General features: G+C 43.1%; 1 protein-coding gene across 1 annotated transcript in view; it reads left to right on the top strand.

Annotated features, from left to right (window-relative positions):
* LOC146790129 (UPF0764 protein C16orf89 homolog) overlaps nt 1-13,707 on the top strand; it is a 656,853-nt gene that overhangs the window by 508,024 nt on the left and 135,122 nt on the right. The window contains exon 7 of the mRNA XM_085628478.1: nt 4,557-4,634. Within this exon, the coding sequence (XP_085484604.1) occupies nt 4,557-4,634 (78 nt within the window). The remainder of the gene's footprint in view (nt 1-4,556; nt 4,635-13,707) is intronic.

Here is a 13,707-nt window from a genome sequence, read left to right on the forward strand (position 1 = left end):
CATTATCCGTGGCCTGGGATGCTTTTCTCCTGTCCCTAGCAACCAAAGGCATGGACCAGTTTGCTGCATCCCTCCTCACATATGACAGAACAAAGGCCACCTTGGGCTGAGCATCTGGAAACAGTGTCAGACGACACATGAAATGTAAGGAACATTGTGTGAGAAACATTTTGGCTTTCTGTGAGTCCCCACTGAAACTTTCAGGAGGGGCAAATGGAATAAGTGGAGATATTGTCTGAAAGACTTGTGTAACTTCCCATTGAAGTTGCTTGTCTGAGAAAGTGGAAGGTCCTACTTGGGGTAAAGGAGCCGGCGCTGCGAACAATCCATTTACCTTAAGGGTTAATGTATGAATTTCTTGATGTGAAGTGATTATGTCTTGTCTCAGATTCTTATGTTTCTCTCATACCACTGTCAATTCTCTCTGAATGACCTCTAACATCTCATGCAGAGATTTTAAACTAAACCTTACACCGTTCTGCTCAGGTAGAAGAGATACATGGGCACTTCAATTTGTCGGGTTTTTTGCACAGGAGCAGAATGAATATAAACTCCCAATGCCCTCCCACTAATAACACCCACCTAGGATTCTGGACAGGTTTCACCAATAAGGGTGAAAGGGGATTGAGCAAGAAAACAGACAAATCCTGCTTCACTGTTGTGCTCCTCATGACTGGACTCTCTGCTACCCTCACTCTTTCTTGTGTGCAATATTTTGACACTAGCTATTTCCACTTGGGAAAGTACCAAATGCACAGACATATGGAGAAACCATTCAATACTAATATGCAATGTATCTATAGGAGTACCACTTTTGTCTATTTAGCATTATTTTACATACTCAGCTTATTGGAGTGATTAGCCTCTCTTCTGATAACTTTTTCTGCTGATCAATACTGTAAGCAGACTTAATATACAGTAAGAATTGTAACCCTGAACAATTATTCAAGACCCACTAGTGACTATAACTGTTCTGGATTTCAAAATACAGTTTATGATAATAAGGAATTCTGAATTGCATATAGAGTTCTGCTCTCAGTTAATCTGATAGTGCAACTTCCTTTCCTAAGAATTATACTGGCAACCCAAACAAAGTTTATTTCTTGCTAGGTGAATAGATGAATATATCGAAATTGCCAGTTCCAAAGTTTACTTGAAAATCCTTATGCAGTAAGCGCTAGCGATAAAAGTAACAGGGGAGGAAAAGGCAAGGGGAGGGGAGGAAAGGAAAAGGAGAAAACACCTGATGGGTTTTTAAAAGGAAACCTGACAAAAGCACAGCTACTTTTTGTACCAAAGAAACGATTTGCTTACTGACTTTATTGCTATGTTGAAAAATCGCCTGGAACACTCTTCTCTGAAAGTTAACATTCTCCTCTGGATAGCCGTGAAGCAGTGCGCCTCTAGGTTTCTGCCAAAAGATGCTGGTCACTATCGCTGTTGATTCAGACATGACAAGACGGGAGATGCACTGATGAAAGACACTACTCCTTCACTATGACCAAAGACGGGAGCCCTAGCTGCTCCTTCCACAAGCAGTGACTTTCATTAAGGAGACCGTTGAAAAGACACTAGTCTCCTCGAAGTCTAAATTGAAGTGCACGGAGAGGAGCTTGCGCTACTGCCAACATGAAGGAAGACAGTCCAACCCAAATGGCGGCCATCTTGTAATGCTTATTTAACCCCTTTTGCTCAATGCAGTTTTCTAGTAATTAATCACTGAACATCTAGTTAACACCTTGCATCTCAACCCATGACCACACCTTCTAACACTTTGGCTTATTGAGGAAACGTTATTCTGATTAGTGACAGTCCCCATATGTGTGCACTGCTGGTCATCTTTTAGCTCACTATATAATCACTGGCCCAAGGCTTATGAAAGAAATTGGTTAAGGTCTCACCAGTCCTGTTACCCTCTCCATACTGCCGAGCGTATGCCTCCTTGCCTAGGTCGTTGGCCTACCGCTGTCCTGCTTCCTCATATTCGCCCAACTTGTCTCTAATATCTACAAGGGGGGATGTAAAACAAGTCTCAAAGTAGTGATTCTCTAATTCATGAATCTCGCCTTCATGATGTGCCAGGTCACCACGCAGCACCCGCAGTACCCCTGTCTGCTTCACAATACCTCTTCCCATATGACAGCCTTAAAGGCCTCCCACGTGTGGACTGCACTGACACTAGCCGTACATTTTGCTTAATAGTCTGCTATAGCCAATTAGGTATCCTCCCGAAATAACTGATCCCACAGAGCTCCAGATGAAAGATGCCAAACAAAAGCACGATTGGCACAATCCGGCAGGCGCAGCTCAAGCAGCACTGGAGCATGTTTAGACTGTGCCCAAAGGAGGTACTCGACGTTTGAGGACCAGTCTTCCTGGACATGCATTGTCAGCCAGTAATCTATACATGACCATGTGCTATGTGATGTAGCTTTGCTTGTGCCTTCCCCGACATCAGTGTATCATGCCCTCCACAGGTCAGTAAGTTGGTTGCCTGACATTAGCAAGTGTAGTTGCTCTGCTGCATGTGGGTGAGGTTGGCAAGATTCACTAGAGCAGTCAGCTTAGGGATCCAGGACCTTATTAAAGTCCCCTCTCCATAGTATTGCCCCTGGGCCCAATGTTCTCGGCAGTCGACATACTTCTACAAAGAAACAGGGGTCCTCTATATTTGGGCCATACACTGAGATTAGTTTGAGTGGGTGTCAATGTAGTGTACCAGAGAGTAGCATAAATCTATCCTGTTTGTCGCACAGGACCTGCAGCATGCACCAAGGTAGACCTTTGTGAATGAGAATTGCCCTTCCCTGAGCGTAGTTGGAGTAACAGGCAATATGGCATTCTCCAATCCAGCCCACTCACAGGCACATCCTGGTGCCCTCAGTGAGATGTAACTCTTGTAGCATCTTGATGTCGTTGAAGGTATGCTAGCACTTGGCGTGCCTTATACCTGGGTCTGCAAAGTAGTGAGTCTTGCTTTGATGTGGAAATCAAAGTTTGGCAGGGTGGATGAGAGAATATTTAGCTTCAATGTTTTGCAAGGAGCATTTTATTGGCAAACAAGTATCTCATTGCAGCCTGCATTGCTACAGTGGAGTCCGGGAAGATAGATATTTTATTGCTCTCATAGTGGAGGGTCTTCTGATCCCTCATGAGGTGCAAGACTGTGTCCCAATCTGTGTAGTTTAGCAGTCTTGCGATGATTGGTTGGGACGGTGTGCTAGGGGGGTCTCTGTCAAATTGACCTATGCACTCGCTCTATACATTGCCAAACAGAGTGCGGAACATCGTCTCAGCATAGTCCTCTATACAACCCATCTCCGTGGACTCCAGCATGCCAAGGATGTGCACATTATTTCTTTTCGAGTGCACCTCCAGTTCTTCATTCTTGCTGCGGATCACCTGCAGGATTTTTTTTACCCGGAGCAATTTCTCACCAGCCGCATGACGTTCATCCTTACTCTCCGAGGTACGGCCCTCAAGGTAATTGAGCCGTTACCCTTTTTTTTACGCTGGGCAGTGCAGCAAGAGTCCTTGCAGCACTGTCCTGCGCCAAAACCTCGTAAAGGAGGCACTCAAGCTATGACTGATTCACAGAATGATGAATTGTATGAATTTAGAGTCAATTGATCAAAGAGGTGTTTCCATCAATATAGTGGAGTTTTCAACCGAGCAAATTGGCTCTCAAGGGTGGCTTCTCAGAGGTAGTCTTTGAGTGGTAGGATGGGTCTAATGTAATGTGTTAGTGATGACACATGTTGCAGAATAGTCATCAAATTGGAGACGTCCTACTGTCAAGAGCAGGGGTATATCCATTTTCATGTTAACGAGAAGAATTTCTCCCCAGAATTTCGCCACAGCAAAACGTATTTCCTTATAGAAAAAAAGTTAGCAAGTGCAAACTCTCTTTGCATGTCATTTCACCAGGCCCCATACAGAATTTCATGTAAATCTGTGTTACTGGGCTAGCCATACCTTCTGTAATGACTCTGTTCTGCTTACTCTTGCACAGATCAAACAGTATGTGTGATGTGGCTTCATGCCCTACACAAGCAGTGTTCACTGGGAATGACATACTGTGAAGGAGATATCTCATGAGCGTTTTACATGTAAGGCTTTATTTTGCATGCAATTTTTAAGCAGGAACACTTCTATGCAAAACATATGTGAAACCTGTAATATGTGCATTTTTTAAAAAAAGAATAAGGACCAGGCAGGGGTTGACGTTTTGCTCAGAATCCAGTCGCCAGCGCTATCAAAGGTTGGGGTGTTGAAACCAAAGTTGTGTAGTCTTCATTCCACTTGATGCCTCTTTAATCCACCACCAGCCACTCCTTTTCTCTTTATCTCACTCTTGCTGGTTTTCATCCATGCTTTCTCCCTTTGTCACTGTTTTCATTTTTCTCTCCTACCTCCTTTAGTATTTTTGACTGCACTTTGAATGATAGGAATGCTGTTTGAGGTTGCAAGAGAGGGAGCAGGTGGAAAAGCAATTTGTTTTGTAATTACCAATTTGTGCCATTAATGAACCCTTTTGTTTGTACTATGTTTTCTAGAAGAATCAACTATTAAGAGTGACCAAGAAAAACATCACATTCTTCGAAGAGTTAAACGTCGAGAAAAAATATTGGATGGTAAGATTTGCAATGCACGAGGGTCAAGTTCATTACATTGCAGTACCAAGCAAAGTATTTTATTAAAACGTTTTCAAATGTGCAACGGTGCTGATCATTGGGTATTGTTCATTGGTGTGTTTATTTCCAACTGTTCGGTAGTATCATTGTAGAAAAAATGTCAATAAAGAAAAAAATGAAAGTTAAAAAAATGAGAAAAAAACTTCTGCAAAATGAGTAATACTAAATATGCTTTAAATACAGCAGTCCTTTAGATAAGATAGGAACAACAGACTTTTGGTATTATTGCTATTATTATTATTATTAATATTATTATTGTTGTTATTATTATTGTTATTAATATTATTATGATGCTAATAATTATAATACTGATGTTATTTGTGTTTTGTATTTTGGGACTGAGGCACATTCTGTTTCTAGACACTTGCACCTGAAATTGAATAAATAGGAAATTACAAAGTGTGATGAAAAATGCTAAGAACTCAGAGCAACCATGTTTTGGGCAGCAGCCAGTTTTGGCAAGAACACATTTAAACAGCAGAATGTTGTCAAGATCAGGAACTAGTAAATAGAAATTCTGATTCAGAATATATGGACTGGAAAGGAGCGTGAATTTTTATTTGTTCTCCTCCTAAATGTAGTAGTTTTCTTATGCAGTAGACAGCCGACCTTTCCTTTGATCTATATTTCGATCAGCAGTCGTTAGAAGCCTATCAATGAAAGGCCAAACTGATTCCTATTAAAGAAGCAAAAGTAGCAAACTTATCTATCATGCACTACCTGTATTTCTAGTGAAACCTAAGATTGATACAGTGAGTTCATTAATGTTTCTGCAGATGGATCTTGAATCTAAAATTGGGACTCTAGCCCCTGTTGGGATGTTTTGAGAAGCCGTAGTGGCCAACATTCATCTAGCCTTAATGTCGAGAGGAAAACATTGTGAAACTTAACTCACAAGAAAGCATAACATTCATGTTAACTCCTCTTATCAGTTGTGAAGGAATTTTGGAAGTATGCATGGAAAAACTACACCAGGTGACAGATCTAGGAATATAGGGAAACTTCATTTTGGTAATAAAAACGTTGAACAATCCCAATTCCAATGAGGTTTATTAATCTTCAAGAGGGCAACTCTGTCTTCAATACTTTGGGGGTGAACTATAAGTTTGTTCAGTGGTTAACATATAGTTTTATCAGGGAGGGAAGCCTACTGTTGATAATGTTCCTAGCTTAGGGTCTGATTTAGATCTTGGTGGATGCGTCCAGGCTGTCAAAAATCAATGGTCCATCTGGTCGCCATCGGAACGGATCCCCATCTGATTTATATGTCGGTGGTATGATAGACGTAACTCCATCAAACCCCCACCATCTCCGTTGCATGCGGACGGAGTAGTAGCCAAAAAGTGGGTGACGGAGGAATTTTAAGTCACAACTCTACCCGCCTTATTACGATGTTGCTTACCGTCGGCATACGCATGGTTAAAAATCCACACCTGACGTGGCAGATTCTAACATATAAAAGGGCTAAGCTTACCATACCTACGTTTCCAACTCGATTTTTCACCATGAACCTCATGTTGCAAGGCGTCGCTTATTTGATGCTCAATATGGATGACGACCCACTAAGGGGCTACAGTAACAGGAGGTATGTGTACTTAAATTTGCTTTTTTTCCTTGTTTGCCTTTAACTTACCCATTCTGATTTTTCAAGTAGTCTGTTGATTTTTCAGAAACTTGCATCAGCAACAATTAGGATCACCTACTAAATTTAAATTGTGATGCATATGTAATTCTGTCCTGTAGTCTTGTTACAAGGCTTAAGTTATGTACACAGCCTTATACACATGTTCATCATAGACGAGTTCATGTCCATTGTCAATATGGTGTAAGCTTCTGTCATCATGATGCAAGTACACACCAAATATCCGATATAGAGGTGACCTTCAAATGACTATCAAATTACAAATCTAAATAAAAGGACATAAAACATATTAAATATACTTATATGTGTATGTCATAGTGACCATATATTGCAGTTTTTAATCCATATTGCTTGTGTTAAAATGTCACTAATTCAATAAACATTTCTCTTAGGTGTCTTGGCTATTAATTATATTTATTTATTTCTAAAATCGGTCGCACTTTGCCCTCTCAGGAGGGTCACCTCCCAACAGTTTTGATCTTCACCCCTCTTATTATCTGAACATGTTTATGATTCTTATTAGCACTCTGAGCCAGTTAACAATGCTAAACATTGCAAATGTGATTTAGATCACCCCTTTGGTTTACACATAATTGGCACATTTCATGTACTGATCAAAGTGGTACTTCAGGTACCCTGGGTGTGCACATTAAATGCTACTAGTGGGACTGCAGCACTTGTTGTGCCAACCACTTAATGAGCCCTTTTATGAATTTCTCTGGCATGTCATTACAGCCCCTGTGTAGTTTAGAAATGCTAAATCGAATTTGTAGAATACAAATTACAACCATACAAGATTTATAGAATTGTGTCGTTCACCCTGAGAGGGTGTTTTTTGCTTGTTGTTTGGCTATACCCTCAAGCACTAGCCCAAGTCCTGACTAATATATATATATATATTATCTACTGGCGGTCGCCAGTAGATAGTTATAGTTAGGACCATGTTTCCATAGGAAATCTGAAAATTCTATTTTGAATAACTTTGGCGCCGGTTGACGAATCCTCGCGAAAGTTTCAAAATTAATGGGGCGCTCCGCTCAGCTCCTACCCTGAAAGTCTCGGGGTGATTCATCAAGCAGGGGCTGAGAAAAAAGGGGGGTCCCAAAACACGTTTTCCCCATGCATTTTTCCATAGGACCTTTAGACACAGCTACAGCCCGAACGGCTGAACAGAATTACTTGAAATTTGTCAGAGAGGTAGCCCTCAGGCCAGGGATGTGCCTTTTGAAGGTCTCGTGTAATCTGTTCAGTATTTCCTGAGAAAATAGCATTTAAATCAATATAAATATCTATAGGCGCGCTCCGAGCGCGTACCGTAAGCTTACCGTACGCGCACGCCGCCGTGCGCGAGCGCGGTTCTGATTGGTTGTTAGATCTTAGTAAACATTCGAATCCGTCGAAACCAGGAAGTGTCGGCCGCCATTTTGTCTCTCGCAGTCTGAGGGGGTGAAAAACAAAGGTGGAGAACGTGAAAAGGGGGCAGGGTGGACAGTTCCTGACCCCCTAGCCTTTGTCAGGGGGTCCCAGAAGGACCCCAAAGGCAAAAATTAATTTTAATTTTTTTTTGAAAAATCGCGGAATGCGCGTAGCATACGCGCACGGCGTAAATGGACAAATTCCGGAGCACGTAGCGTCAGCTTACCGTACGCGCATCGTATCACGTAAGCGCACCGTACTTATGACGTACGGAGCGCGTAGCGTCAGCTTACCGTACGCGCACGGCAAAAAATGCATAAAAAATAAAAATACAAGTTTCAAGAGTTGTAGAAGATAACAAGTGTATGTAAACATTAATTTTTAAAAAATTAACCATTCCATAATGCAGGATATAGTACATATATTATTTTATACATAGGTTGGATATTATTTTTTACCAAAAATCTCAAAAAAAAATTTGCATTTAAAAAACAGTACAAAACGAACGGAGGGTGGACCTCGGGCTTGACTCCTCCCCCTCCCCACCACTTCCGGGGCATTGGGGTTAAAACCCTGGCTTGGCGAACGCGCAGCGGACGTAGCAGAGCACTGCTGAGGTGCGGTTCGAAGGTCCAGGAAAATACGCTAATTTGGCACGTTTGCTCAAAACTGTATTTTTAATTTTTTTAAATCACTTACTTGTTGTATCTGGAGCTGCCCTGCACCCCGGTCCGTCGCGGCAAGTGCCGATCGAACGGAGGGTGGACCTCGGGCTTGACTCCTCCCCCTCCCCCCACCACTTCCGGGGCATTGGGGTTAAAACCCTGGCTTGGCGAACGCGCAGCGGACGTAGCAGAGCACTGCTGAGGTGCGGTTCGAAGGTCCAGGAAAAAACGCTAATTTGGCACGTTTGCTCAAAACTGTATTTTTAATTTTTTTAAATCACTTACTTGTTGTATCTGGAGCTGCCCTGCACCTCTGTCCGTCGCGGCAAGTGCCGATCGAACGGAGGGTGGACCTCGGGCTTGACTCCTCCCCCTCCCCCCACCACTTCCGGGGCATTGGGGTTAAAACCCTGGCTTGGCGAACGCGCGCAGCGGGCGCGCCGGCGGCGCGCCGAAGGCACGCCAAAGGCAAGCCCGTCTGCGCCCGTCCGCGCCCAACCGGGACCAGGGGCCAGAATCCCTGGCCCCCACGTATCCCAGGTCAGGACATACAGCTCACTAGATATCTATAACATTGGGGCTATGGCGGCTGTCCACTGCGCACACATCTACGCACCAGCCGACCATCCCCCCCATTGCCTTGGATGTAAACACTCTTTTTATAACACCACAGTACTACCCACGATGCAGGAATACCATATGTATTTGTTAAATTGTAGATCACTCCCGAGACATAGCACACAAATTGCTCTACTGCTTGAGGAGCGTAAGCCGGACGCCGTCTTCTTGACGGAAACTTGGCTCACCCCCCAATCAGAGCCACACATAATCTCTGCCTTACCCCCTGGTTTTTAAATTCATAGACTGGACCGGACAGAGGGGAGAGGAGGAGGTCTGGCTATTATACTGAAAGACCAGTACCAGTGCCGCATTTCGACCGAAACCATCCCTGAATGCGAGAGCCTAGCTTTTAACATCGAATTTACTGCTAACAGCTCCTTCTCTGGCACTTTAATATACCGTCCCCCAGAGCCGGCTAAAATGTTCCACAAATTGCTTCCTGATATCATAGCTAAACGAGCCATGGCTTTAGCTAATTATACTATGCTGGGAGATCTTAATTTTCATTTTAATTCTCCCATAGACCATATTGCTATGGAACTAACTGATGATCTGGCAGCCTTACAGCTAATTCAGCGGGTCACAGCCCCTACCCATGAAAAGGGCAATTTACTCGACCCAATTTTTAGCAACTGTTTCGAGTTGATGGTGGGTCATCCCATCTCCCTTCCCTGGTCCGATCACTTTTTAATCCCGCTGACCTGGGTCACCAGAAAACCCTCCACGCCTGCCCCCCAAGTAAAAGCCAAGAGGAATTGGCCTAAACTTCCTGTGGAAGTGTGGTGCAGGAACTTAGAATCCACCCGCCCATCCCTTCATACAGACCCCAACTTGGCGAACAAGGATTATGAGGGCTGGATTACAAACTCACTGGAGACTATTCTCCCTTGTCGGAAAGTTACATCAAAGAGGCTGCATAAATCAGCACCCTGGTTCTCAGACACCCTAAGGGAGAAAAAACGCCTCTGTAGAAAACGAGAGCGAGCGTGGCGCCTAGACTCCCTACCGGAGAAAAAGTTGCAATATAGGGAAGCAATCAAGGCCTATAGAGATGGGGTAAGGACGGCCCAGGCTGCCTATTTCGCAGACAAAATCATGGAAGCCAAATCCAAACCTAGGGAAATTTTTCACCTGGTTAAAAAATGCACTAGATTAAACACAGCTACACCTCCGCCGAAAACGCAAGATCAGTGCAACGAGCTAGCGGAATTCTTTCACGATAAAGTCTCTCGGATTTATTCCTCTTTCTCGACAGTAACCTCAAAATCTGGAGGTGCTGAGGAAGCACTCTCGATACATCATATCCTCCCAGGCCAACCAACTCTAGAACATTTCCCACCTCTAGACCTCGACACCTTGAACATGCTGGCTTGGCGAGTCAAATCTGGCTCTCCACTTGATCCAGCTCCACCGGAGATCATGTTGCGGGCAAGTCTAACCACTTTGCCCGTAATTCTGGATCGATTAAATTCCTCGATCTCATCCTGTATTGTGCCCACTGTTTGGAAAAGAGCCATGGTACGGGCACTGCTAAAAAAAACAAATCTCGACCCAGAAGATCACGCCAATTATCGCCCCATTTCATTGCTCCCCTGGGCAAGTAAGATCCTGGAAAAATACATAAACACCCAGCTAATTCAGTTCCTAGAGAACAACCTATTACTAGATACGACTCAGACAGGCTTCAGACCCAGGCACGGAACTGAAACTGCGCTGCTGGCAGTCACTGAAGAGTCACGGAGGATACTGGATCAAGGAGGATCAGTGGCAGTGATCCTCCTTGACCTAAGTGCTGCCTTCGACACGGTCAGGTATATCACCTTACTGAACCGTCTCCTTGACATCGGGGTAACAGGCAATGCACTGAGGTGGTTTGACTCCTTTTTGACTGACAGATCGTTCCAGATCTTTGACGGGGACACAGTGTCAGTCAGCAAATTACTAAGCTGTGGGGTTCCGCAGGGTTCCTCTTTGAGCCCTGCGTTGTTCAACATATACATGAGTCCGCTGGCTGGGGTCGTCGAACCGCATGGCATTAAGATCATATCATATGCGGACGATACCCAGCTAGTGGTGTCATTGACGCAGGAGGGCAACAGGCAAACCTCGTTCGGCTTGATGAAATGTTTAGAGGAGGTTAAAGGGTGGATGACAGCTTCCTCCTTAAAACTCAATGGAGACAAGACTGAGCTCATGCTCTTGGGCCCAGCGTCACCAGTACCATTTATCTCCCTATGGCCCTCATGTCTGGGTACTCCCCCTATCCCCAAAGAGAATGTAAAGAGCCTGGGAATCTGGTTGGACAAAAGTCTTACATTTACCCACCAGGCCACCAAGCTATCTGCCACATGTTTTGGCCTGCTCAGAACACTCAGAAAAGTTCTGCCCCTTTTACCAATGGAGGCCAAACAGGTGGCAGTACAAGGCCTGATACAGTCCCGGCTTGATTTTAATAACGCCCTCTACGTGGGAGCCCCAGAGCTGACTTTACGTAAGTTACAGGTGGTGCAGAACTGCGCAGCCCGTATCCTGCTTAAGATTACACGTACGCAGTCAGCTAGACCTGGATTAAAAAGTCTACACTGGCTGCCGGTGAAGCAGAGAGTGGCTTTTAAGGCATTATGTATCTCACATCGTGCCTTCTGGAAAGCAGGTCCAGCAATAAATGACAATCTAGTCACCCGCTATCACCCAAGCAGGAATCTACGCTCCACGGAAGCCTTCTTGGCCGTGGTCCCGAAAGTTAAGAGAGCTAGAACTGGAGGCAGAATGTTCGCTCTGAACGCCTCAAAACTGTGGAATTCACTCCCTCTACTACTCCGGTCCAACCCTAACTTGCAATCCTTTCGCAAACAATTGAAGACTATTCTGTTTGCTAGGTCCAACCTGTCCTAAAACTTCTGCTGTACCTCCCAACTCTGTCTACATCCCCAGCGCTTGGACGCCCGTGGGGCAGCAATCGCGCTTTACAAATTGATCTACAATACAATACAATACAATACATGTTATAGTTAGCAGGACATTTCACTCGTGAAAAACCAATGAAATTCCCCCGTTATAGTTAGTGCAGGCAACTATAACTCACGCGACCGCAATCCTCTGCTGATGATGTCAGATATTACATCACTGATGACATATGTGTCTTTATGAAAAAAAATATTTGTAATATATGTATAGCTAAAGATTAATGGAAGAAGACATGGGTAAATAAGTGTCTAAATACAGTGATGTAATATCTGACATCATCAGCAGAGGATTGCGGTCGCGTGAGTTATAGTTGCCTGCACTAACTATAACGGGGGAATTTCATTGGTTTTTCACGAGTGAAATGTCCTGCTAACTATAACATGTGTGAAACCTATGGTTTTTTCAGTGAATGTATATATATATATATATTCACTGAAAAAACCATAGGTTTCACACACGTTATAGTTAGGATTTAGCATTTAAAAAACCTTGCAAATTCAGTGAAAAAACCATAGGTTTCACACACGTTATAGTTAGCGGACATTTCACTCATAAAAAACCATTGAAATTCCCCCGTTATAGTTAGTTAAGCTAACTATAACTCGCGCACCCGCAATCCACTGCTGATGACGTAACATATTACATCACTCATGACATGGTCAGTGACATCACTCATGACATCACTGATGACATCTCAAATGACATCACTGATGACATCATCCTTGTGACAGAGTGGTAGACCTCCTCTCACGCTAATATAACCTTTTGATACAAACATTCAAAAATAGAGACTGAAATTTTCAAAAAAAAGGACATACCAATACCAATTACAACAACCTCTTCAATAATTCTAAGATCCACATACACATCCACTCATTCACCAACAGTCCTGTACAGTCACTCATATGCTAAATCCTAACTATAACGTGTGTGAAACCTATGGTTTTTTCAGTGAATTTGCAAGGTTTTTTAAATGCTAATTCCTAACTATAACATGTGTGAAACCTATGGTTTTTTCAGTGAATTTGCAAGGTTTTTTAAATGCTAATTTCTAACTATAACATGTGTGAAACCCATGGTTTTTTCAGTGAATTTGTATGGTTTTTTAAATGCTAATTCTTACCTATAACATATGTGATTCCCATGGTTTTTTTATTGATTTTGTATGATTTTTTTATTATAAATTCTTATATTAAATGTGTTTTTTTGAAAAAAAAAGCAATTTCTTTTTTTTTTTTTACTTTTTATTCTCTTAAAACACTGTTTTTTTTATAAAAAAAATCTGCAATATATCAATTTTTCTCTTTTTTTTTTTACCAAACTGGTAAGATATATTAGTATAACATAGAAAATCTTTTTTTCTCTTTTTTTTTTTTTTAAGTGCGCGTACGGTAAGCGTACGGTAAGCGTACGGTTTACGTAATGTTCGTAATTTATCTACTCTTTTTGCGTATAGTTACGCAATTTGTGTAGCCGTGCGTACTGCGTATGGGGCGCGTAAGCATGTACGCTACACGCGCACGTTACGCGGAAGTGTTGGGGAGTGACTGTTATGCGCATGCGCGCGAGCGCGTGTCTTTTTTACGCGCATGCGTACTTTTACCGTAAGCGCACCGTAAGCGCACCGTAAGCGTAACGTAAGCGTAACGTACGCGCACGGTGGGTCATGTGATCATGAAACACAACTTTTGGTTGAAACTAC

Source organism: Triturus cristatus, chromosome 10, assembly GCF_964204655.1.
Source record: "Triturus cristatus chromosome 10, aTriCri1.1, whole genome shotgun sequence".
NCBI classification, from domain to species: domain Eukaryota; kingdom Metazoa; phylum Chordata; class Amphibia; order Caudata; family Salamandridae; genus Triturus; species Triturus cristatus.